Source organism: Rhea americana, unplaced genomic scaffold (genome assembly GCF_003343005.1).
Source record: "Rhea americana isolate MKP2758 unplaced genomic scaffold, rheAme1 scaffold_31, whole genome shotgun sequence".
In the NCBI taxonomy this organism is placed as follows: Eukaryota; Metazoa; Chordata; class Aves; order Rheiformes; family Rheidae; genus Rhea; species Rhea americana.
In genome coordinates, this window is record NW_028186435.1 from 5,431,127 (window position 1) to 5,458,522 (window position 27,396).

Below are 27,396 nucleotides of genomic sequence, written 5' to 3' on the forward strand. Positions count from 1 at the left end.
GCAGCGGCCTGGCCCCTGGCCATGGCCGCGCCGCCCGGTCCCGACGACGGAAGGAGGCGGGAGGGGAAAGGAAACCGCCGCCGCTGCCGCCGCTGCCGTTACGGGGAGGCCATCACTGAGCACGCGCCGCCCCGGCGCCCCGCTTCCGCCTCCGGCGACGCCTGGCACTCGGGTGACGCCAGCGTGACATCACCTGCCCGGCGGCCTGCGTCGGGCGCGAGCCGCGGCGGCGGCGGCGGTTAATTCCGTGACGCGCGGGGGGCGGTGCGGCGCCGCCTGTGGGGCGGTGAACGCCGGCGGCGGCGAGGCGGGGGGGGGGAGGGAGGCTACTGCCTTCTGTGTGCTGTTCCCCCACCGTGTTTCCGTGACCGTGTGATACGGCGTGGGCCTCGTYCATCCCACCGTTACTCTTAATTCAGGGAAGTGCGACTTCAGTGCTTTAAAAGGGTACAGTCGGCTGTCTCCTTCTCAAGCACAAACCCTCTTTTGAGTAACGTTTTTCTTGCACACTTCTGGATGAGGGTAGGCATTTAACAAAGAAAAGCCTGTCTCAGCCAAGCCTTTCAATCCGTGGGGAGGTTAAAACAGATTTAGGATTTTAAAGATACTAACCAAGAAATTTGCAGAATTGGGCAACTCCRGGGCCTTAATTGCTAAACAGTCGCTATAACCATGATAATGGATAGTCTGCTATGCTTTCAGGTTTAGCTCAAAATATGCRTGTACTTCTGTTTTTAAAATAAATGTATTTAATATTTGTAGAAAGTTCATGTAAGAAGAAATCAATATGGTATCATTTTCTCCAGGCAGCCCCTATTTCATAACRAGTTTATTTTTTTCTGCTGTGTATRCTTTTATRAAAAGRTATGCAGCACATTTTCTACTTCTTACCAGTAAATAAGAGTACATCAATATGAAGATGAGGTTACTAAGGTAGATCTGTATAACTACAGAGATAGCTTTCATGGACACTCAAGTGACTTGCCTCTCAGCTGAACCACTGGACGCACTGTGAGCAATACCTTGGCTCCTCCGTCCCTCTTTATCTTTCTCACTCACAGTAGGTACAACGTGATATTTTCTTCTGACTGAATAAAGATGTGTGTGTGTGTACTTTTTCTACAAAGTAGAAAAAAAATTCTACAAATATTTCTGCAAAGTTTTCTTTGCAAATTCACTACTTCATAATCAGCACATGCTCATAACACTGCCACCACAGCACAGCTTGTCTTTTGTGTGTACGAAAAGCCAGTCTGTAGCAGCGTCTAACCAGTGGTTCTTTGCAGTTGGTGTGTTGCTACAGCAGGTCAGTAGAAATCATCACCCTTGAAATTATTACAAAATAAACTGCAAATGTTACTTTAATGTTGCAGAAAGGTACTGTTACATTAACACACTAATCCTACATGAATAGCCATTTCTGGATGAGTACAGACAAATTTTGGCTTCACTTGCACTTTACAAGTTCAGGAATATCAGCGGGCTCACCTAGACAGTGATGTTTGTTTTGGTTATAAGTGAAAACAGAAACTTGTCTAATGTGTGCAAAATTCACTTGGAAGTAGTATGAATATGGAGTAATTCCTGACATTTGTGAATCTTCTGACAGGCGTCTTTTCATCATGAATGATTCAGAAATTGATGCATTATATTTTCTTTGATACTTATTCTTCAAAGATCTCTTTCAAAGCTGTACGCTTTCTACTGCAATTAAAAGGCAAAATTGTGACTACTGAATATCTCCTTTTATATCATCTGCCAGTTTGCATTTTGCAGTTGGTTTCAGCACTTGGATATGTTGGCAGAAAATGTAAGCAAGAACTGCTATACAGATGGAGWCTGCATTTGCAACAGAGTCAGCCCATTCAAAATCAAATACACAAGCACCTGCTGTCTATCACAGCACTGTCCATTTTCATCTTCTCTAGGGAAAGCAACATATACGGAAAGTTGCTGATGATGCTTTGCTGCTCACACTTAGCTCTAGTGCACTTAGCAGAAATCGCTTGGCGCAAATGACTGTGTCAGAAAACAACATATTCATTTTTTTTTCATTTCCCAAGTAATCTTCCAGATCCCTTCTTTTGACCTTCTCTGTGTTAGAGATTGGTGTATAATAATTAGCAGTTAGACTGACTGAGCTCTAGAGGCTGTTCAAGAGTCTGCAGTAGCTTCGGAGCTATCTTTTCCTGACTGGATATTTGGGATTAATTTTCTGTACTGTGGTGCAAGCAAGTAGTCACAAACCAAGTGAGGAGAGGATGAACAGCTTCTTGCCACCTCATGATTCTAGGTTGCTTGATACCTGGCTGTCATGTGTGTCTTGCTCCATAGAAGTCACATAGTGCTACWCAGAGACTATAAATGAAACACATGGTGAAGGTGACGTGTTTAGTACCTTGAAAATTTGATCAGGGCAGGCACACAGCATTCACGAGTATATGGAGTTATAATCCCCTCGGTTATAACAATGAAATCTATTGATAACAAAGACATTAGGAGRTAGAGAAGGATTAGGAGGAGCTAGTTGACTTTAAAATCTGGATAGTAGAAATGTCAAAGTAATACAAAGTGTGAAGTAAGACATGATCCCAGTATCCGCTGTGCTTTGGAAGCTGTTCGTGTGAAAATTAGAGAGAAAGGTAAAATAAGCTCTGTGAGATGTCTTTGCCAATGTGCCATGGCTGCAAAGAAAGCGAATGTAACCCTAGGATTTATCAAGTAAGATATTTTCAGTAAAATGGAAAGTATTTGTCACCCTGGAGTATAACTTCATTTCAAATACAATGTACAGTTGTAGTCACTGCAAAGAGGAAAGATGAATTCATAGTGGATCTGGTAACTGAGTGTCAACAGGATAATTGAGGGGAGAAAGGAGCCTTTTCTACAACAGAAGATTAGAAGGAGATTGGCTAGTTTATACTACCAAAACAAGGCTGAGAGGGGATCTTGCTTCYCTCTGTAAATAAAATAGGAGCATAAATATCAGGCACAGAAAGAAAAAAAAAGTGTTTATGCAAAAGAATACAACTGATAAAAGAACATATGGTATAAAGTGGCCACAAATAAATGTAGACTGGAAATTAAAAGGTTTCCGTCTAACAGAAGAGTCTTTGTGAAAAGCTTCCCATCAGGAATCAGGAGGGATCAAAACTGAAATCAGTGTTTAAATGGGTGTTTTTTGCTTATGAAAGAGATTTTATGATGTAGTTACCTATAATAGCAAGGGATTGATTCCTATTCCTCTTCATTAATTTTCTACTGTAGATGTTTTTTCTGCTTTTTGTCTCAAGCATCTGGAACTAGCCACTGTCAGAGAAAGACTAATGAGCCAAAAGGACCACAGGTACAAGCCAAAATAGAATGAAATAGTCCTTATATTTACTTCAAATATTTTAACAATGATTATTTAGAGTTGAGGGGAATTAACAGCTGCCGGGGTGATGAATACCCTGAACTGTTCTCAATTCCAAGAGTGAAAAGCTTAAAACTCCCAGATAGGAAAAGAATGTGAACCACTTGTGTATGAATACTTTCCCACTTTAAAGTGATTAAAAAGAAGGACTATAGCACCATGAAAATTAATACACATATTACAAGGGGCATTATTTGGAGTAATTTCAGTGCTACTATGTCAAAATTTTCCCAACAGTTGTAGAGAGAAGACATCCCCCAACATACTGAGGAAAGAAAATAAGGCAACATCATTGTTTTCCTAGTCTATGGCAGATAACCATTTTGGGTGTTCATAGTATTTTTTTTTCACTCTTTTCAGGTAGATGCATAGGTAAAGTCCATGCAGTATTATTTTGTTTGTTTTCTCTTTCTCTTTAGTGGAGCGATTGATTATAACACTGTCATTTTTCCTGTTTTATCAGTTTATGTGTAAGAACAGGTGTGTTATTTTTAACAAAGAAACAGTCAGACTGACTTCCTAAGAGAAATAAAGCTAAAATGATTCTACCCATAGATGGCAGTAACTGCTAGTAGTGCTGGCTACCAATGCCACTTCAATTCAAAGTCTTAGGATTTGGCCGTGATTTAAAACAATTGCTCTGATCCGCCTAACTTGCTCAACATCACTTCAATTTGAAGTCTTAGGAATTGGCCACAGTTTAAAACAATTGCTCTCATCCTCTAAGTTGCTCAACAGCCATTTCAGGGTTCATAAAACAGGGTCATGCACCAAGCACCCTGCAGGAACCAGCAGCAGAATGTGATGTTGTGGAAGCTGTTCCAGTCACCAGAAATGCCCCCACAGTTACTTCTCATCTTTTGAAAGAAGAAAGTGTAATATATATTCAAGTCAACAGCAATAAGAAATGGTGTTTATATTAGAATTTTAAATCTTGCTAAGTTCTCCTTACCCATCTTTTACCTATGAAATGAACRGAAAAATACATTCTGGGTAAAAAGCTATCAAAGCCACTGGAGATCAATTTGGGCCAATATCCCCTACCTCCAGCCTAAGAATTACTTTCTGTGCGTAATATTGATGTGTTCACCACCTTTGGCTAAATAAAGGCAAGAGGAATTGGCACAGAGGGGCGGCAGCAGCTGCTCCAAGTTGCAATATGTAGGAAGGCAAAAGTAAGGGAGGTGATTCACTGTAAGTGCTCCTTGTTTTCTTTTTGTATTTGCTTGCAGAGAATACTGTAAGTTGCAAGAGTTTCATTTTCCTGGCCTTACTTCTTTCCCAAAGGAGTCCTGCAGCTGCCTGTTTAAAGCAGAATAGTCAGCCAGTCCTTGCTCCTTTTCAATTGCCTGTGGGATATCTGGCTGATACTGAGGAAAGATTTGGAACAAAATATAATTTACAAGCAACTGAGTAAGAGAGGAGTAGACCAAAATCATGGAAGCAGCTCTACAGGGAGGAAAGAAGCTGGAATGGATGTGTATTAGCTATTTAACTTTCTGGAAATGTATTTATTATTTATATTACACTTGTTCCCAGAAGTCTGAGGTAGGACAGTGCCAATATAGAAGACAGAGTCGCCGTGCATCAGTGTATGAAAGAAATATCACGAAAGTCAGTAGGCAAAAAATGTCCATGGGGATGACAGACATGAATGTGGGAGTGGTGAAAGGAAGACTGAAGTCACAAGCATAAGAGTATGAAAGATGGGGTGAGATCACATTGTGAAGAGATACAGAGCCAAACTCTGAAGACTGTGATGCAGCTGTTAGAGTAAAAGGGAAGGATGCTATAGGGGTCTGGAGTCATCAGGGTAAGGGCTTCAGGGTGTTTTGAAATGAGACGAGGGGGTAAAATGGTGTCAGGAAAGCTACGGCGCACCATATAAAGAAAGGAAGACACTAATGTAGGATAGGGAAATGAAGGTGAAAAGTGGATGGCCACTGATTGCAGTTCATTATCATCTGAGACAGTTAAGCAGTGAATCAATTATGATACCAAGCAGTTGTGTAGATAATGAGCTAAGCAGTGAAGCAGTTACAGAGCAAATCATTTCTGGTATTAAATAAAAATGGGGAGAATCAACAGCAATATGAATCAATTACAGAGAGAACTATTACCAAAGTGAGTCAGTTAGGTAGAGAAATAGTGATGCAGCAAGATAATGAATAAATTAATGATGAAGTGGGACCATTATGTTGTGAATTAATTATACAGAGTCTCCCTTTGTGATCAGGGCATGTCTAAGGGAGATTCACGAATGGGAAAAAAATCCAAAACAAAAATCATAAAAATAGATGCAAACTGATGAAGAGTTCATAGTCACTTTCTCTATGGCATCCTCTCCCACGTTTCTTTGGGCTGGACTCATCCTTTTTGCAATACTAAAGCTATTGCAGAAATAGAGGCAAAGACGCTTTTTTCTCCATTGTGTATTCCTTCTGCAGGCACATGGAGGAGACATGAAAAAAGACTTGGAGATGASTTTGTGGCTCTGACAAGTGCAATGCAGAAGATGGAGGTCTACCAGGATGGTCTTTGCAGCAATCTAGCCTGCACAGAGAGGCTCAGGGTTCTTCATGGCCCTACGGTTACTTGAGCTGAACTTCTTTGCTTCTTTATATGCTTTCTGCATAAGAGACTGAGAGCTTGATTCTGCTCTGCCTTGCATCCATTTCCACCTCTACAAAATAGGTGCCAAATATCAGCTTGCGTTTTATCATCTCCCCCCCTCTCTCTCTCTCTCTCTCTCTACTGATACAGTTGGGAAATAAAAACAACCAACCTTCCAGACATGACACTCTCTGATGGTGTCAAATGTAAGCATTCTGATTCAGAAGCAAGCTGTCTTTCTTTAAACAGTTAAAAATCCAATATAGACCACAAGGTCATGGAAAGCAAATTTCCACATCTTTATTCCTACAGTAACAACAAAGTATACTGATTTATGTAGTAGATACAATAGGCTGTATCATTTTTTGTTTCATTATTTTTTATACTGCAAAATAAAATAAAGAAAAATGGCCAGAGGAATCTGCAACATCCTTGAGAAAACAACAACTGTTACCAGCTCAGGTCTTAAACCTCTTACTTAGATAACACTTCCATCTAATTGCGTGATAGATTTGCTTGACTGCCGGATCCAACCCAGAATAAATGCTGTGCTAGATGCCTTCCAAGTATTATCTGTTCCAAGTCTGGACACTGGTTGAATTATGACTGGTAAAAAATAGCTCATGCTGCTCCCATTCTCTTCCCAGCCTTCCCCCACAGGTTAAAGGAACTGTTTCCCACCATAGCTCAGAAGAGCAGTTTTGAAATCTGTAGCCTCCCCTTTGACTGATGCTACAATGAAAGCGCAAAATATTTAGGTCTACAATGTGTGCTTTGCACAAATGAGTTGAGCTGTATGTTTAAATACAGAAATTATTGTCTTAATGAGGTTATAGTGWTCTTGTTTCTTGGGCAGAGAGAACTTTGGTATGATATGTTCTTAAGTTAGAAGGTTTGGGTTACTAGAACTGCTTTTGGTTAGTAATGAAGTGCAAAGTTAAGATGTAATAAAAACGTAAACATGAGAAGAAGTATTGATGTGTGTTTGGCAAAAATTTGTGCATTTCTAGTAACAGCGATTTCTTAAAATATTAGCCAATGTTGTTAAAATACTTAGCATAGAAATACAGGAAACAGAAAAATTTTACAGACAAGTAAGCCTAGTGGAAAGACAGGTCTTAKGGAGCAGAAGCAGGCTGATGTGGTTGGATACCACGCCACCCTACTTCTGTTCAGCTGTGGTAAAAATGGTGTAAAATACATTTCTAATTCTGACAACAGAGAACATTAACTTCAACTTTTGATTTTTTTTTAAAATCTGTGGTTTTCTGTTATTGTTCCAGTGCAATGTATCAGAATCAAACCTAGTAACCTAGTAAATGCAACCAGTGTTAACTGCACTCAGTCTAACCAGATAATCTCTAAGACAAGGTAAGAAGATCCTTATGTTGAAGCTCGGGGCTGCTGGAGTTAGAAATGCCTTTATGAGGATCTAGCCAGGCAATTGGGAATGGAATGGAATACACAGGCGTGGAATAAGAATAAGAATGTAAAATACGTAAGAATGTAAAATTCTCGATACGGAAGAAAATATAGAAGTAATAGAGGCAAGAGAGACCACTTCAGCTGCATTTGTCTGCAACTTTTCTTTTTCTGTTTTATAGAACCAGGTTGGAGCAAAGCTACCAGTCATAAATAAGTATTCCCCCTTTTTTTTTTTCTGCCTAAGATGTGAGCCCTGCATACAGTGTTATTCAGGCATTCACTTAGGCACTCCATGTTTTTCATTACACTCTCATACATAATTTTTTGTCAGGTTCATCAGGCCTCTAGGTTTCCTTAAGTGTTCCTGAAACCTTTTAAGTCCTATTTCCTTTTTTAAAAAAATTATTATTATTTTCAATTTGCCTTCCAACTAAGGAAAWAGCAGCCCAGCTAATTAAGACATGCTTTGAGAAGGGGTGCCTGGTAACTTGGTAGTAGGTTAGTGCCTAGAGCCTTCGGCCATGGCCACGCTCAGCAGGAAGAGWTTTGAATAGGGCCTCCTTCCTCAGCCAAGGCAGAGGGAGTTTTGATGCCAGTGGGGACTGTGAGGATCTCCTGACCTTCAGCTGTGCAATTAACAGATTCTGCCTGAACTTGCAGAAGCCTGATTTAGTGTCAGAGGTGCACAYCTCTTTATCTCCTAGTGATTGCCAAAGCTCTAGATCTGGACATGCGAGTTGTCTTAAAGGAACAAGGAGAAAGATTTTTCAAGGCATGCTTACTTAATCATTCTGCACAAAATTCACATTTCATTTTCTGCCAGAAATTCAGTTTTAGGGAGTAGGGCAAAACTATAGCCAGCTCACCATAATGAATACATAAAGCTGTTGTGCAGCATCATTTGTCTGCCTTCTGGCACAATCTTTTTGTAACAATAGCCCAAACTTTGGCTGTTCGCTATAAGAACAGGCTTGCAATGTCATTAGTTTGTTTCTTTCAGTACTGTTTTTTCCAGATGTCTTCCTCCTAGTGTTATCTTCTTTCCAATCTTTGGAGTGTGGTTGACTGGATTTAAATCTCATGATATTGGATTAATGCCATTTAATGTTAAAACTCTTTTTTTTATGTCGCCCAAAGATTTAAGGTGCTTAAAATCAAAAAGAGTGTATATATCTCAAGACAAAGAACCAAAAGCTCGACATAACTACTATTGGAGTCTGAGTTGTAGAGGACATCTGACATTGTAGATAACATTCTTGTTCTCTGGCAATGCTAGTAAGCATTCAGAGACTTGTAAAGCTGCAATGAGGAGGAGAAAAATTTGCCAACATGAATCCGGAGAAGAACTCATGTTACAATGTTGTTTATAAAAAATGCACACAAGTAAGGAGAAACAACCTTGTTTCTTTTCCCATCACCCCTGTGTAGTTTTTTCCTCCAAAAGCAACTGGCAGTGACCAGTATCTGTGACTTTACAGTTGCAATTTAGAAAATTGCTTACCTGAGCGTAGCTCTGACCTGCCGTGCTGCTACTAGCAGCCTCCATGWGTTGCAGATGTCTTCAAGACCTCTAAACTAGAGGCTGGCTCTAGACCGAAGACTGTGCGGCTGACAGTTATTTGTATCCTCCAGGATATTATTAAATGTAACTTCTTGTTTGATATAAGTGATTTTTTTTCCCTCTATGGAATAATGCACGCTCTGTAGTTTGAAAGTTAAGGGTTTTTCTTCTGTGCAACAATCCACAGAAACTGTASGTTTACCAACCTGGCTATGGAGATACTTTCTGTACAACCGCCATTTTTTGATTCAGAAAACCTCAGCTTGGAGATAGCTGCCTGCTAACTGACACTGAAGAGTCATTTAGCCAAGCCCATGACCTTCAGGACACCGAATTAAACTCCTTCTGAGCCTCAGGGCATYATTTTGTCTAGAAATAACTGACAGCTCCCCAAACTCTGAAAAGCTCTGATGAAGCCTGGAGTATATTTTCAGAAGCATTAGTTACCTGGGAAAATCTACCCAATCCTCATGAGGGCTCAGAGAGGACAGTCCTTCTGAAGGGCCAGGTTTAAGTAAGGGAGACATGAATAAGAACTGCTTTTAAAAGCCTAGATGTTATCTAATGCTTTATTTCTTCTAATCATCATTTAAATATGAGACCTGGTCATAGACTCCCCAGGGAGGTGACAGAGGTGCCACAAACTGACTGAGTTTATGGGCTGAGACTAGTCACTCTACAGAGCACTGCAGCCTAATGGAAAAAGAAGGGGAATTTCACCTCTACTGCCGACAGTGAGAGTGATCCCTGCTTGGTGTGCCTGGAGGGACTCAGAGGAGGAGAGAGATGTGACTAGCTTTATTACCACAAAAAGGACATGAAGGCAATGCCCATTTAATAGGAAAAGCATTAACATGTCAACCTGAGTTAGAGCTTTCAAAAAATGAGTACCYGTGAAGCCAAAAGACCTGGAAAAAGCCATCTCTAAATTGTAGTATGTAACGTGTAACTATGTGGAAAGAGAAAGGGAATTAGCCACTAACAGCTAACCTTCATTCCTTTAGGTTTTCAGTAAACTGTTAATTCCTTTTTAAATAAAATGTACATCTTCCAGACAATACAACTGCCATCTCCCCCTAGAATGCACACTCACACCAGCTCCAAGCTGTTATTGATGAATGCTGTGGCTGGAAGAAGGAAGAAACAGGTTTGCTTTTGTTAATGAAAAATGACCTAGCTTATAGCATTTCATAAAGTCAGTTCCCTGGTGGAAGAAAGAAGACCAATAAAAGATCTCTTTAAGGTCGTTTGAGGACATAATTATCTCCCAAAGGCATCACACTTTTGGCAATATATAAAAAATGTTTTGGGTGTTTTTTTTTCACCCCAGGTGAGTCCTGTTTATGTAGGAACTTTCCTCTCCTGCATTGTTCTTTAAATCAAGTTTTGTTGCATTTAAGAAAAGTACATATCATAATAGATGGCAAAAATGCCATTGAATATAGCAAAAGCTAATTGCTTGTCAGCAGATAWTTTCTTTTCTAGAACTGGCAGAAACCATACAGAACGGCCTTATTGTTGTTGAAAGGCTCAAGCTAGCCAGTTTTGTAAAAATGTGACAAAAGTACTGTATTGTTGTATTGTCATGTAAATATATTTAGGTAAGGTGCATTTGCTGAAATGAGTATCTAAATGTTGTGAAATGCTGCCAGTGTACCCCAATGGAACAACATGCAGAATTTAAGAAGATAAAATGAGACCCCAAATCTCATTTGGGACTTGGTCATCAGATGAAGGGAGATGCTCTGGCTTTTGCAAAAGAGTTTTGCATTAGTTTATATATACAAAATATTTCACTTTTACATCTTCTAGTAAAAAATATTATCTAGAGATGATCTCAGCCTGATAAATAGTAATGAATACTCTTTCTTCTGTGAGAAATGGCAAAATTATGTATTATCTCTGTATAACAGATGTCATGCTCTTAAAACAGTTAGTCAATGGCTTTTTTATATRTATTTTTTTCAGTGATGACAAGTCCCTACAGTTCATTAGGATAAGAAGATACTCATTATATACGTAAGTCAGCCAGCTCACTTAAGGTCCCTCTATGTGGCTGAAGAGTTTTGAAATTTTTTGCTTTATATGTTTTTCTCTTGAAGGGAAGGTGKTAAGAGGCAAACCCAGGCACTGAATCTTGCAAGCCTAAGCTCAGTTCCTTGAGCTTTGGGCTCGCTCTTTACTCACATTTGTCATTTAAATGGGACCTCATGCCATTTCTGAGCACTGGTTCGGTACTGGAGCAGGTTCAAGGTGTGGGAATTTCTGTATTGTGAAGTGCACCCTGCTCCCCGTGCCACAGATGAGAGCCGCTGGTGTCCACATCTGTTGAGTGCTGACCTTGAGGGGATGCAATGCAGCCTCCAGCATAGTAACAGCTCCTCCTGGCTTTTGTTTCTGAGCATCTCCTCTGCAATCCAGCACATCTCATGAAATCTGCTGAGATCACACTGCTAAGTGAGACAGATGTAAACACATTTTTAGAAAGCAAGGTGGAAAGTTACTTCRTACTTAAAAAAAMCAAAMCAAAMCAAAACAAAATACCACTCCTCAGGATGATCACTCAAGTTGTAATGTTTGACAAAACCAATCAATACAGAGCCTGAATGACTGAGCCATTACATCTTTCCAGAGTACAGTGCTGTRCTCACAAAGACCATTACCCAGAAGATGATTTTTTTAAAAAATTAGCAGCACTAGTTCCACATTTAGTTTAGATTTTGTTTATTTTTATAATTCAAGGAAACACTTGAGAGTGCAACAGAAGATACGCATCACTTCCATCTCATCAGAGAACAGAACCTGTGATAAAAAACAGTCATCGAGAGAATTCTCAGCAATAATTTTTGCGGCATCTTCACTTTAGGACAGCGCTATTGATGAGAGCATGATCTAAATATTTMATATCTAATATAGGTCTAGTCTTTTCATTGTGATATAATATTGGAGACAAATATCTCGAAAAATGGATACAATTTATTGATTGATAGGAATGCAGAATATCTGTACAGGGAATTTTACACACACCAGAATTAACTTTCCCTGTAATGTCAAGAAAATCACTTGAAATCCCATATTCCCGCACAAATTTTATGGCTGGCCTTCAGGCTCTGGAATTTATCAATTTTTCCACAGTCTGACCAAGCTCATATCTGATGRCTTTGTGTGTTCCTTATGAAGCCCACTTTTTTTTTTTCTTTTTTTCCTCCCCCAAGCAGGTCTGTGTGGGGGGTGTGGGGGGGAATCTCATTGGTATAGAAATGTGATTATAGCTTTTAATTTGCCAAGAACATTTTTAACTACTTAAAATTAACTGCGGCAATTCCACAGTTCCACTGAGTGTTATTTTTATAAAGATAATTCGTAGCTGTGTAAAAGGTGCTGAGGGTTCACCCCAGAACCCTTTTGTGCATGTGCAAAAATAATGAATGAATAAATAAATGCTCCTTTCACATAACCTCATTAAGAGCAAAACCAAAAGCCAGTGAGAGAAAGCCAGCTGAGAAGAATTTGTCCAAATATCTTTATTACAACATTGTTTCTATTCCCTTTGCATCTCAGGGTTCTAGTCACAGAGCAGGACATTATGATGCTAAGTACCGTACAAAAATAAAAAGGAACGTCTTTGCTCCAAGGGGCTTTTATAATAGCAGTGGCTGAAACAGAGCAATGTATGCCGGTAGGACCCAGGAGCATTTTCCAGAGCACAGAAGTATATATCAGCACTTTCCTTTTCAGCAGGCTCAAGGACAAATGGGATCCATACAGTGACAGCTGAAGTGTCATTGCAGCTAGCGTGTATAAACTCATAATTGTTTAAGACCACACAAGCTATACACATACTGCACTTTGAAGAGGTAAGTTAAAAACCAAATGCTAATCAACCAACTATGCAGATACGAAGCACAGACAGCTCAGGTTTTTAAGGCAGCATTGATGATAGATCTTGCTAATGTAAACACTTGTGATCATATTTTGTATGCCTACAACCATCTGAAATTTTGCATAGCTGYAGACTGAACATCTGCATAAATCTGAATGAAAGATTTAGAAAACAAATAAGAAGACTATGTAGCAAAAGAGAATCTTTGTTGTAGCACTTTGGAGCTCAGACACACACAGACACAAAAAATCATACACATTATAGGGAAGTAACAGTGTGAAATAGTATTGTCAATACATATCATCCACCTGGACATTAACTCTTATCAGCTGTTACCTGAATTCTCAGGTCTAAGTCAAGGTGACCTACTGTGATAGTACAGAAATTGTTATCGATTGCTAAGCTAGTCTGTATAGTTCTAATAAATGGACACATTTATTGGACACATACAACCTGGACACATATCTGTGGCAATAAAGGTAAATGGACTCACTTCTCAAAGTAGCAGTGATCAACGATACCCCCTCAGACACCCCAAGACTTCATTACCCACAAGTGGCAGCTGTGTTTTCATTAAGAGAAGCAGATTTAGCCTGCGGAGCCCCGTGGCAAGTCACACCATTCAAAATTCACTTGCCACCCAGGTATGGGAGACTTCAATRGCCTAAAAATGGAACCTTCTACGGGTATCCATGCCCTGGCCAAATCTGCCCCTCAGGTCTCTGGTCGTGTCCTCCCAGGTGGCGATCCCATCCTGCTAGACCACACAAAACATGGTGAAGGTAGAGAAATGACCAGTGTGACTGGAGGCTACAAAGGCAATCAAGGAAGAAAACAATTACATCTCTCCTGTATCAAAAAGGAAAAAAAAWTATAATGTGATTTGACAAATTGGATATTCCTCAGCAATAGACACGTTATTAAAATGACTCAGTCGCACTTTTATCAGCTCCCACAGCCACACTGGTGGGACCTCCTGGAAAATAGTCTCTGCCTTCCCTCCCTCYCATGGGTCAGGAGCAACCCGCTCAACAGGGGAGCAGGCATGCAAGCCTGGTGKCCGAGAGCTGGGAGAGTAGGTGAGGACTGGAAAGAAAGCAGCAGCTTTAAATCCCTGCTGTTTCAGACGCTAGCCTCTTGTCTACTAGCACTTAAAGCCCTAAGTGATATTGGACCCTATTTCTAGAAAGGACGACCAAAAGCCAAAACAATTCCTGCAGAAATCTGTTTTTTTTTTTCTTTTCTTTTTTCCCCCAGTTGGGGAAATTGGAAATGAAATATATTTGCATTGACCAGAATCAAAACTTTTTAGTTAAACTGAATTCAAGCAGTTCATTTGAGATTGGAATAACAGGAATTTAGGCTGTTATTTCATTAYTTTGTTTTACACTAACCAGCTTATATCTAGATTGGGTGCTTTGGTGGGAGGAAACCCCTATGATACACTGTGACAGCCCTGAAGATCGCAACAGCCATGATGGACCCTTAGCTGCAGTGTGTGAGAAGGGAAGGAGATTTGGGCAAYGAGGCGCTTAGACAGACTGGCAGTTCAGACGGACACAGTTTTGTTTTGGAAATGTTGTAACCTTTCAGAGAAATAAAAATTCTGCTGAAATTAGCTTTTGCTACTAGGAATGCGGCTTGCAAGTAATTGGTGGGTTAAAACTGCAGATGGGAATTTTCAGCATTAAAACAGTCTTGAGTCCTTTGGTGAATGAACAAAACCTTCTGCATTTTAAATATGGTGAATATAGTAAGCAAATAATGTCTCTGTAGCTTTTCTCCTTCCTGTTTCTTTCGTCCACCAATTAGTAATTCTACAGTATGCATACAATACATGCAAATTTTCCAAGGATATTTCTTTAAAGAGTGGTTGTATTTGAAAATATGCTTGAAATGAATGACTCACAAGCAAATATCAGTAGGCCCCTATTTCAGGCCGAGAGTTAGATGGGTAGTTTTGTACTGCTGGCGTGGCTGACAACGTGCCATCAAAATCACCACTGGCCTCCTATGCRTCTTCCTCCATTAGCTTCTATTGTCTCTAACGTAAGCCACAGTAATGCTTCCACTGATTTGAATAAATAATAATTACAGTTCGGTAATCCTTGTTATAGCATAGCCTAATTAGTCTCCGTAGCTGACTGAGGCTTTTTAATCAGAAGACAGAAGTGAATTAAATAGATGATAAACAACAGCAAACTCCCCCCCCCCCAACAAAACAACTTTCCCTCCATCATCATAATACTGTTTCTTAAGGAAATGTGAAAAAAATAACCTACTATTTTATGAAGCATTTTAACTTCTTTTACTGGGCCATTGCCAGTTCGTAGTTTATTGACATTTTCCTTTTGCTCTCTTGGGATTCAATTGGAAGATGGACCATGTCTTGAGACACAGACAACGTTTTTATCCTTAAATAATCTTCTCCTTGGAGAAGATTATTTATGTTGCATGCATAAAACATCTGACATACAATAGACAGAGCTAAGCTCTTGTATAAGTCTGTTAAAATCAATAGAGTTACACTACGAATGCATTTGGCCCAAAGAAGTATTCTGGAATCTAATGCAAAGCCTATCAGATTATGTACAAACAAACAGAACACCAGTGCTGCACAGTTGGACTGTTTAATTCTATTTTCTTTTCCAAATCAGCTCAAAAGCCTCCTGGCTGCTAGTTTCAATTCTACATAGGTTTTTATTCTGCAGTCATCACCATAATATCTGAGAACCTKCCAATAATGCATTAAATAATGTGATTAACATCTGTTACATGTTTGCTTTCTCATCTTCTCAAATGCCCTAGGAAAGGTCTGTTTACAATGAATAATTATCAGAGGAAAAAGTATTTGTCCATTAAGACCATTGAAAAAGGGAACAGCAATTTTCACACAGAGACCCAAATACTTAAGGGGAAAAAAACAAAATGTTTCTTTTCTACAGCTCATAAAGAGAGCTTTAGATTAATAATCTTTTAAAAAAGAGCTTCATAATGCCTTTCTGTACACAGCATTGCTTTAAGGCAAAGTGTTATGAGAAGCAGGCAAGTTCTGAAGTCAGCGGGGATCGAAGAGGCGCACCTCCTCCTGGAAAACGCCTGCCCCCCTCCGAGACTGACACCTGGAGAGCTGACCAGGAGAGCGAGAGCCTCAGGCTTCGTGCGTGGGGTGCCCAAAGGCCCGCTGGAGCGGACAGCRGTGCGTGTGAATGCTCTCCCTCTTAGCCCAGGATATGACCAAGGTGAGACCGTAAGTCATTCATGCAATGAAATCAGAAATAAAGGAGAACTTGAAATTTGAGCAATCCCTCTCAAGTCATGGAATAAAGCCTCAAAGGAAAAAAGAAAAAAGGGGAGAAGTGATCATAAAGAGCAGAATTTCCATTTCGCTTTCAGTGGCTTGGAACAATGCGTGCATTCAAGCCTTAAACTTGATTCTTTGAATAYATCTGATAGATAAATCATGCAGTTGTTTGATCATCTACATTTGAAGATTATACTTGAATCCCAGCAARCACAGGAGTTGTTACTCCCTAATTTAAATTCAGCTGAGTAGCATCTGTACAGACAAGCTAATTGCACAGATTTTTCCATGGTCTTTACATGAAACGTTTCACTACTTCTGTTTGGGAAATGAGGCTTTCGTTAGCTCTGCAGATAGTCGCTGTTGCAGTTCATGCTTATCAGTATCATGTTTTTCAGTTTCTAGTCAGGTATTTTTGTGAATTTGATTTCATTTTCTTGCCCAGAGCTGTGAGATAATGTCAGTGGCTTCTAACAGTTGTTTTCTTGTCTAAGAGWATTTCTGTTCATTTTTTCATAAAGCTCAACTCCATTCATCAAATTTACAATGCTCCTGTGAGTCCCATCTGTATAATTGCAGAAGTTTCTACTGGTTTGGGATTCTCTGCAGTATGATTTATTTCAGTAAGATCTTAAAAAGACAGTAACTTAAAAAGAAATAAAAGTAGGAGAAGTAGGAATTTGAAATGCAAGATAAAGTTGTCTCCAAATTAATCCACCTTGGAACTGTTTCAGGGAGTGATTCAGCCCACTGTTGTGAGTGCTCTTCTGGGAGGATGCATTACTACAAGGTTTTTTTTTGTCTGGTAATTTACATTAAATCATTAACAGATCTGAAAAATTGTTTCACTGAAAAATGAAAAGCGCATGTGCTGATAGCAAGCAGAGCCAGCCTGGCTCCCAAGGAACTGGTTGGGGGTGAGGACTATTGCATTTCATCAGTTTTAGTTTCTTTATGAAAACAGTGAAGTTATCATCAGCAGTGGTTTTCTCTTTAGTGCTGAACGGAAGCCATAACCTCACCTCAGCTACACCGCTGCAACTCTGCTGATGCTGAGGATCACAGAAATGAGCCTAACAGTATTTATAGCATCCAAACTGGTATCTTGCAAGCAGTGCTTTCCTGTGACATATGCATGCATTTTAGACAAATCGTGTTTTATTCCAACAATACCTCAACCTTTGAATTCTAAATTTTGTCGTTCGACCAATCATCCAAGTCACTATCCAGAAGCATTTATGGTAAGTGTTTTAAATGCTATTACAAATGGAACCAGCATCAATCAGCTCTTGGTTATGTGAAGCGATTAGTCTTCAGTGCTGAGGCAGCTGCAAACACGTAAAAACATCTACCTCATGCTGCCTATCTTATTCACTTTAACTTGGTGTGGTTTTCCTGTTTATTATTTTCTCATTCATGTCGGAATGGAAAGTGTGTTCTTCTCCTTGCTCTAAGAATTATACTGACTATGTTTTCTAGATAGAAAGATCCACTAGAGCACCTTGTCTCGTCTTTCTCTCATTAGTCTTTTGGTGAAAGACTAGATAAAATTCTTAAAAATAAATTGCATTCAGAACTCTTGAGGCAAAGGCAGGAGCATTCTGAGAAACAATTTTTACCCATTTTGAAAAAGCAAAGACAAAATAAAGTGATACAGGTAGACTAAACTGGCTTTTATCTCTTCTACTCCATCCTCTGCTTTTTGATCTGTAACTCTTCATCTTCAATGAGATAAAGAAGAGTTTAGATCAAAAATATCCCTATAATTTAAGCACTATAATAACCTGCAATCTACAGGCTTTCAGACCTGGGAGAGGTTAGGCAACCGGCTTTTGTTCAGCTCCTCATTCTCTATCATTTTCATTCTAAGTGCCTAAGACAGAAAGTGACAGAAATCTATGGGCTGATTTCTATTTGAGTGGAATTAGACACCGCTAAGTGCTATAAAAGTGCCTATTACTATCTTTAAAGATCTCTATAATGAGCAGCAGTGTGTCAATAATTTACACCTGTTCCCATTGCCATCATCCACATTAATGAAGGGCTGCAAGATCACCTCCATCCCTTGTCAAAAGCATTTTGGTTTTACATGTTCCGTATAAAATTTGATGGTGAATTGTAAAAGGCAAATGAACTGTGGCTAGGTGGATAGATTTATCTTATCATAATATTATGACAGCTTACTTAATCGCTTTATTGCTGCAACTGTGAAGATTATATTGTGCTGGTGCAGAAACACAGCAGAAAGCTCTGGGAATTAGTGCTGGCAGTCAGCACCTGTGGAAGGTAAAGGCACTTTGTATTGCTGCTGCAGTTTTAAAGGGGAAAAAAGGATGATCTAAAAAACCCCTGAGGACTCATTAAGAAGTGTTCTATTTGCACTTTAGTGTATTGTGCTAAATTTACTTGCTTATTTTGATGTCAACAGCAACTAATACTAATGAAAAACTTATGCAACATCACAGCTTAGCAAAATAAAAATAAAAATCAGTTTAAAGAGTTAGATTACACCAAACTATAATTACTAGTTCAAGACTAAACAAGACTGTAATTAACAGCTTGATGTTACAAACACTATCAAAAGGCAACAGAGGAAACATTTACATTACTTACAAACACCACTGCTAGTAAGGTTTTAATATTATATGGCCTTTTTTTATTCTACTAGCTATTCAAATGGCTTAGAAAAAACAGATGCTAGTAGAGAAATTAGGCCAGATTAATGTTACCTACTATGTCTCTCTTCAAGAAGACACTAAATGTGTTTTACTAATGTGAAATGTTTTCCTCTACAAAACAGAGCCGATAAAAAGAAGACAATTCTTGTTAGTATGTGGTCAGGTCCTACTGCACAATTAGTATAAAGATTCAGGATTGATTTGTTGCCTACAAAATTGTGAATTTACTGCCTTTTATGGAACATTACATTAATTACATTGAAAAAAGATGACAAGGGATACCAATCTTAATGGAGGGGCACTGAGCTTCTATAAGCTGGACTATAAATTTGAAAGGGGCTCATCAAAGCTAAGACACATTGAGTGGTTAGTAGTTAGTAAAAGGACATCTTATATTTCTCCCAACTGTCAGCTGCTTGAAGCCATCCTTCTGCTATGTTATGGAAAGGAAGAGGAGCAATATGAGGTAATCTCTGAATTTCTGGGGTGAACATTTCCTTTTGGTTTTGAAGAACTATTTCTTAGGTAGACTTCTTGCTGTCATATCATACCTGCCAAACATGCATCTCCACTGCATGGCAGACTATTTCCTAAGTGTTATTGAAGAGGAATGGATAATAACATTGAGAAGAGCTAATAAATACTGTCATGTACTTGCTCCAAAATAGTAATATAGCTAGAGGCTGACTATAGGCTCATCCAATGAACTAGACTGGACAAAACTCAGATTCAATCCCATTTTCCAGAAGGACACACTGACAATGAGGGCCTTCATCCCACCAAGGGCAACATTCATTTTCATCCCCTTTCCTCCCCTTACTAGGTATCTCTGYGGTTTTCAGCATTGCTGACCAGTGCACACTACCTTTTTCACTCATAGAAGTGGCAAAAAATCAGGATATATTCACTAAAATAATGTAATTTGTATTGGAAGGATGAAACCAGTGCACAACAAGGAGAAACTGCATCTCTGCAGCTAGATGACTCACCCAGGGAGACCCACAGGGCTCAATTCTTTCTCCAGCTCTTTTCAGTTTCTCTTYGGAGTCCCACAGCGAGCTGGGCAGATGGCATGGGCTGAAGTGCTGGCAAGAGAGGCAAAACCATTTACTATACACATGGCTCCTCATTATCCAGAAGATCCAGTCCTTGTTTGAGATCAGGTCATGGATGAGGAATAACTGCGCAACACGGAGCCTATGGGACAAGGCAATGTGGTGCTTTCTAAAGCCTCTGCAGCCTTCATGGACAAACTAATTCAGCTAGGATGGGATTAGCGCCACTGGATTTCTTACCGATGCTGGACTGCATCATTTTTCATCGCAGCTTTGTTACATGTGCTTTGCTGCATCGCACTGCAGCTTTTGTCCTTACTGTTTTCAGTCAGTGCTGGCTTGGAAGTTGTCCCCTTCTGGTGTGTGATGGTTCAGCTGTTCACGCCCTTGTCGTCTCCTCAGTGAGCAGCAGCTGGGTGATGTGCACCRAGTGGGCAGCCATCGGTGCTTAGGAAATCTCCTCAGGTCTTGATGGTTCTGTCCGATTACTGCAAATCCCCTCAGCAGTYCAAATTATACCTTCCTGCTACTCTTTGCTGCCTTTGCTAAAAAGCTATCTTGAATGTTGGATTTCCAGATTTACCATTGCTACGCTCCATTGTTTCTGCTAATTGTAATTTTACTCCCAACCAGCTTGTTGAGGTCCCTCTTCCAGTGCAAYGGGAAGTTCTCAGACCAAAACTCACCTGTGTGGGAGACAGACTCTTCCTTGGGACTTCTGAGAGTGTCTAACACCTTCCCTTCCACTGCCTTAGCATTTTAGTACTTTCTCTTCCTCYTCTAAGATGGGTTTCTTTGACTTTGTTGTCTTAAACATCCTTGTAGAGTTATACATATATACCTATTTATATGTTTTCAGAGCGAGCTAGTGTATTTTACTTTTCAACCTATTAAGTAACAGCCATCCAATACGTGCATTTCCCCCACACAGAGAAAAGAAGTGAGAAAAACCACCAGTGAATTCAGTAATATCTGGCACTTCACATACTGCTGGGAAGCACAACGTATTGTGGTGCTGTGAGTGGGAATAGCAGAGAGTATACTGCTTTTCACCTAAGGCCCTGCACACCTGAGGAAGCCGTGTTCCTCATGACCGGTCCAGGGAATATTTATCCATTCTGGAATCCTAAAATGATGGGAATAAGGGTGATTTGGCACTGGCACCTATGTTCTTAGCGTACTAGTGTTGATTTTGGTTCTGTCCATGTTACCCTGTAGAAGTATCTGAAAGTGTTCACATTATAATGCATCTCAGATACATTATTGACTCTATCTGTATCCCTGCTCACTGAAAATGAGCTATCGTATCTAGTTCACAATTAAAGTGCTATAGGGATTAATAGCAAGGGCCTCTGGCATTTTATACTACAGAAGCGTTTGTCAGCTGGAGGAATTCAAAGGAAAAGTCTTACAACAAAGCTCCTAGATGAAAAAATGTTCATGAAAGTCTATTTTAATAGTTAGATTTATATATGGTAAAAGGACTCTGTAAAGTTGAAAGAAAAAATGACATACTTGAAGTATTTTTGACTTATCATTTATCACATTCAGTAGATAGGTTGTTAACTCCAAAGAGGTTTAAACATACTAACAACATTGCTTTAATCAGYAGTTTTTCCTTTTTGAATTCCTTCTAGTTTTTGATAGTGGAAACAGTGGAGCTAGTGACTTTATCAATATTTTTTTTGCACAAGCACAGTGCAGTCTTCTTTGAGATGGCCATATGTGGGGGCAGAAACATTCCCTATCCATTGTAATGACTGAGTCTTATTCCCTGTGCAAAAAAGCACAGATCCAGAAGAGTTTTCTCATATCAGGAAGAAGTGTTAAAGAAGCAGATATTTTGCCAACTTTACTAATATWTTTTTTAAAATCAATCAATTTTGCCCTCACTGTGTCCTTTAAAGTCTGAGAGTCTGCATGATGGTTTGAAATAACTTTCTAAAGTAATTTCCATGTTCTTATTTATTTTGACTGATTTCTTAATACAATATGAAGTATTTGCCAGAAACAATCTTTCCTTGGCAGACAAAAGCTCTAAAGTAAACACTCCTTGATCTGAGCTTTGCAACAGTTGAAAAAAACCCTGTCGTTAGAAAAATTCTTTTAATGTTGAAACAACAGGTTATGAAATGAATCTTAGGTGATTTTTCAGGAGCATGCAAGTGCTTTTCTTTTCTTTTCTTTTCTTTTCTTTTCTTTTCTTTTCTTTTCTTTTCTTTTCTTTTCTTTTCTTTTCTTTTCTTTTCAGGTTTTTGGCCTTCATTGTTGGTTTCTTCATATATCCTAAGGAATATGGAATTTTTCGATAATTCAAGCAGAGACAAAATACTTGTGAGAACATTGGATAGCACTGTTTCCACATTCAATTTGTATATCCTGAAAGCCAAGTTGGCTAATGCAAATATTGGACTTAAACCTGTCCCAGGTATTACTGTTGAGACCTCTGCTCAACACCTATTTTGAATTCCATTTCGTTAAGTAATTGTTCGAAGGTTTTGAGGGAGTTCTTCTACCTTGCAGTAGTTTCATACATTTGTCTTCTTTGTTTTTCTGAGATTTTTGTCATATGAGGTAGCAGCAAAAGTCTTACTATTATCCAGACGTAGGATATCTACTGTTTCTTCCTAAATGACAAGGCCCTTTAGTTTGCTGTGGAAGGAGATTAGACTGCCAGGATTTGTTCTTGATAAAGCTCTACGGTTTCCTCACTCCTTGTGGACTTCTGGCACACAAGTGGCTTGATTAGGGGAACTCGAGAGAGCCAAAACTGCACTGACTGTTCAGTAATTCCCTGCTCCTTCCCACCCACCCCCTTTAAAAAATAAGCATTGATTTATGGATTTTATTTCTTTCTGGTATTTCTCCCCTCCTTCCTGGGTTTTCAAAGGGGACCACTGATAGGTCTGAGCCAGTTTCAGCAGCTTCTTTAATCTAGAAAAAGCTCATCTGACCTATCCGACTGGAAAACCTCCAAGCTAACCATTGACTGTCTCACCTATCCATAACTCACAGTCGACCATTTCTTAATGAGGGCAAATTCAACAATGAGTCTTTTTGCTCTTGTGTGCTCTTGATGAGCACAGGAGGTTACGTTAGCCTCCACCTCCCTGWTTCCCCTCCCCACGGTGCAGCCTTCCCTGCTCATTGCACATTTCTGTCCCCACCACGCAGCCCCTGCTCCTGCTCGCCCACTTCCCCTTGCTTCCCCGCAGATTCRGTCCCTGCCCTTCCCGATTAGCCAAGCACTGGAGCCACAATATCCACTTTATCCTGTCTGCTCCATCCTAGTTTTTTCAGCAGCAAGAGAGCAGGTTTGAGACAGTTTACCATGCAGTCCAGAGGYGAGAGCACAAGGAAGAGCAGCATTTAGGACACAGGTTGCCGTGATAGCCAGCTGCAGAAGTGGCACAAGTGGCACTCTTCTCACTCCAGAAACCTGGTTACTCTGAATGGATCAAAATTGCAGTTATTTTTTTCCTCTAGGGATAGACATTCACACTTGAAACTAGTTTGCCTCAAACCTGCGCATGCTTGTTTGTGTCCACCTTCCATACAGCTAAAAGTTTTGATTGCAGAAATATCAAAGCAAATTTACAATTTGTGCACAAATGTTTAGACATTACAAGTACTTGAGTCACATGCTGTTGAAAACCCATACAACACCACTCCAATTTTTTGTAGGCCACTGTAATCTGCAACATTTGTTCAAACTGTAAATGTCTGTTATCAGTCCCTTGAGGAGAACATTCAAAGAGGCATCAAGTTAAAGAAGTAAACAAACAATTAATTATTTTCAGGAAACAGTGATCTTTGTGCTGATATTCTGCAAGCAGAAAAAAGGAAAGTCTATATTGATCATATAAACTATTCCATGTGAATTACTCCATCAGGTCTGATTACACTGTTTAGTCTAGCAACATGGGGGCTGCACCTTGTGCAAAGATGCGAGAAATTATAGAGAGGACCATATAAGAAGCCAAATGGAAAGAGCAGAGCTCTGAACATCACTGCAACAGTCATTTGTAAGAAAACAGTGAGATGGGTAAGGACAGCAAGAGGAGCCTGGGGAGATGGTGAACGCTAGGAACTAAGCTGCAGGGAGAGGCTTTGAGGCCAGGGAAACAGGATCCTATCCTGTTTTACCTGCTTCAGTGCTACTCAGCAGCTTAAAATGTACCATCCTTACCATAAATGGTCACATTCCCACAGGCATTAAGCTCACCCAGAGCCTTCAATAGTACCGCAAACAGAAGGAAAAGATAACAGCAAAGCAGAAGCAGGTAATTTGGCCTATTAAAGAGAAAGCTATCATCCGACCCAGCCTCATTACTGCTGATTATGTTGCACCACCAGAGCACAGTGCTGCACAGTGAAAAACACTTAATGCAATATGAACTACTTATATTGGGGTGAATACCCAGTACACTGTGCTGGGAATTAAATGCTCTGTTCCGCTTCCTGTTAATGGGAACACAGGCTTTCTTTCCTTGTCATTGTGTAAAAAGCATATTCCATGATACTCATGAGGCTGTTCTACTAAATTCACTCTTTCAAGCTACTTCAGATACCCACAAACATCTGGGAATGTTCAGTTTTACTGTATAGGAAGGTTTCTCAAATGTATCTAGCATCAAGTGGTTCAGCTGTATCTCCTTTGCCAAGGAAACAGCAATGATTTACCTTTTAGAAAAGCATATTCAGCTGGCAGGTAGCATCCTTCAAGAAGCATTTCTAAATGTCATCATTAAACAACACCTGGGAGACCCAACTTTCCCAGGCCTCCCTATGTTGTTGCTGTAGAGATGTATAAACACGGGAAGCTGAGTTAGTTAAAAGGGGTTTACATTTCCCTCGTCGTAACAGAGGCTTAGTCCCAAGTCAAAATCCCAATGCCTCTAGTAAAACTAACCATTGAATAATTTGCCTTTAGGTCATTGACAAGAATCAGTTTTTCACTCCTGTGTGATGTATAAGCAAATCCTCCTATTTTCTGTAYTTGGGGAGGGGGAATAGTTACTCTAAAGCTCTGAACATATCAAGAATTCTGGTCTCGGCTTCTTTTATTTTCCTCTTTGGAGGTGCCAAGCACGCTGGCTGAGCACTGAAGGCTCAGCACTTTGGATGCTTAACAAAGCTGCCTCTTCTCTCAGTCACCTACRGTGTTTTTATTAACAGAGTTAAACAAATAAACAGAACTTCTGAGCAAAGAACAAGCTCTCTCGGTTGATACTCGGATTCTTTTGCTTATATAATGCATTTGATGTCCTAAACCTATGCATTAAACAATGCTAGGAAAAATGAAGAGAAATATCTGAATTTCTGATGTGGTAAAAATGAAGCTCAAAAGAAACTTAATATTTTAATGAAAAAAACCCTGATGCCTAACCCTTTTTTCACTCCTCTACTAGAARTAGGCAAAGATGGTACACCTTTTTCCAAGGATAGTTTACTCTCAACCAAGAAGGGATTTAGCCCACAACTCAGGGTTCAAATATCTGCAAGCTTAGGGACTCCTGAGATCTGGATGGAAATCAGAAAACCTAACAGCTCTCGGCCATCTCTCAGTTTAATAAAGAAAAAGGAAGAAAAGCGTAGCAGGTGAGGTTTTGCACTTTAAAAATAAAGAAGCCACTGCACAAATTTTATCTGCAACTATCACTTTGCCAATGTCTCATTCATTCAAGATGAAAACTACACCAGTGGCTGCATTTTGCTGAACGTGAATAAAACTTGTTTACCCATTAGCAAAAGACCACGTACCGCAACTACATGAGCTGCGTTCACACCGAGGTYGGGTCCTGCCCAAAGAGCACCCAATGCCACCTCTATTCCTGCCCTCTCATACACTTTGTCATTTTATCTCAAATATATGTGGTTGAGGATCACCTAGAAATTTTTCTGTCTTTTCTTTAATTTTCTGTAATCTTCCTTTGCAGAAAATACTTTACATTCTCATGTAACAGACGCAAGTATAGTGTCCTATGTGGTTAAWATACGGTGAAATACTAACGCATACTCACTTTTGGTCTATTTTTTTTAAACTGATGCAATGAATAACAGGAAAGAAATCTAAGACCTCCAAATCCAGGCATTAACAAACATGCTTATCGTGACAAATCATTACTGAAAAATTATTTTTTTATTGAGTGAAATAATTACTTTTACATTAGTATTTCATTATTTCAGACAGTAGTAGTTATACTTTTGCCCTTTTCTACCATGTTAGTTTCTGTGTCTGAAAGATGATGTTGTATTTCACCATTCCACTCCTGAAACAAAAGCTAACAAACAAAAAGAAAATCACATGCTGTGACTTTTCTTTTCTTTGTAAAACTAAGAAAGACAACCATAGAAGGCAAACTTACAGCAATCAAACTCCTGTCACAAAACTCCTGTTATGCATTCCCTCAGGCAAACYTCAAGCTGATACAGGATTTAAAACAGTGGATTCTAGGAGTCAAAATATAAATTAAAGCAATAAATATTTAATTCTTTTTTTTTCCAGTGTGTTTGTTGGATCAAGAGTTGCACGCTGCAGTGTGTCAATATTTCACTGGCACTGCACACTTATTTTTTCACATTCTACAACCTCTTGTGTTGTCAAGTTACATCCAGCTGCTCACTTTCTCCATCCAGGCCCTATTATGTGACTAAAAGTTTCATTGACTACCTGCATGATTTATACAGCTTCATTGACCTGGTTTTCTTTAGCTCTTGGTGTTTCATTACTAAAACAAACAAACCAACCATCAGAAATCTGATGCTCACCCTGGAAACCCTATCCATTTCCTATATTTTGACCTCAAGATTTTATTCTTTGCTCGAAGAAAATGAGCCCCGTCTAGCTTTTGTGGAGTAATAATGCTTTTTTACAGTACCTCTTCTTCTTCTTCTTCTTCTTATTTTTATTTATTTTTTTTAAGCTAAGCATCTCTTCAGGAACAAAGAGGTAACATGAGTGTAAGCAACATCAAGGCAAAGGACTTTCTCCAGAGGCTGTGAGGAGCCTCATGACTAGGCCTTCCCCAGGTCCAGGTATCCACATCGCTAGGATTGTTGCTTACATCCCTGGGAGCTGGAGGCAGAGAAACCCTAAATTTCAGACCCCKAACTGACAATATGGAAGAACAACTGTACAAGGCCCACTAAAAAACCTTTTTTTTTTTTCCTGCTGGCAGCTCCTTTTCTTGGACCACCCAAAAGACAACATGAAAAAGGCCACAAGCCTTGAAGAAACAAAACATTAAACAAAACACGTAAAAAATRTCTTTGCAATGAAGAGAGCAGAATCCCCTGTACCACCTGAGGCTGGCAGGGTGGGCATGTCGCTGGGGMTCAGAGAGCAGGCGCCCTACGGCACCGCCTCAGGAGCGGCCGCTCGGCCCAGCAATGACRGGCCACAGGTTTCATAGGGGTAAACTCGGTATTGCCGATGTCAAGATTAAATTAAATATTCTCC

At 39.7% G+C, this 27,396-nt stretch overlaps 1 protein-coding gene across 1 annotated transcript in view; it reads right to left on the bottom strand.

The window, feature by feature from the left end:
• The window catches only part of MCUR1 (mitochondrial calcium uniporter regulator 1), a 28,021-nt gene extending 19,022 nt beyond the window's left edge, over nt 1-8,999 (bottom strand). The window contains exons 1-2 of the mRNA XM_085310096.1: nt 8,955-8,999; nt 4,690-4,785 (exon numbers count right to left, since the gene is read on the bottom strand). Of these exons, the coding sequence (XP_085166222.1) occupies nt 4,690-4,785; nt 8,955-8,999 (141 nt within the window). The remainder of the gene's footprint in view (nt 1-4,689; nt 4,786-8,954) is intronic.
• Nucleotides 9,000-27,396: the final 18,397 nt, after the last annotated feature.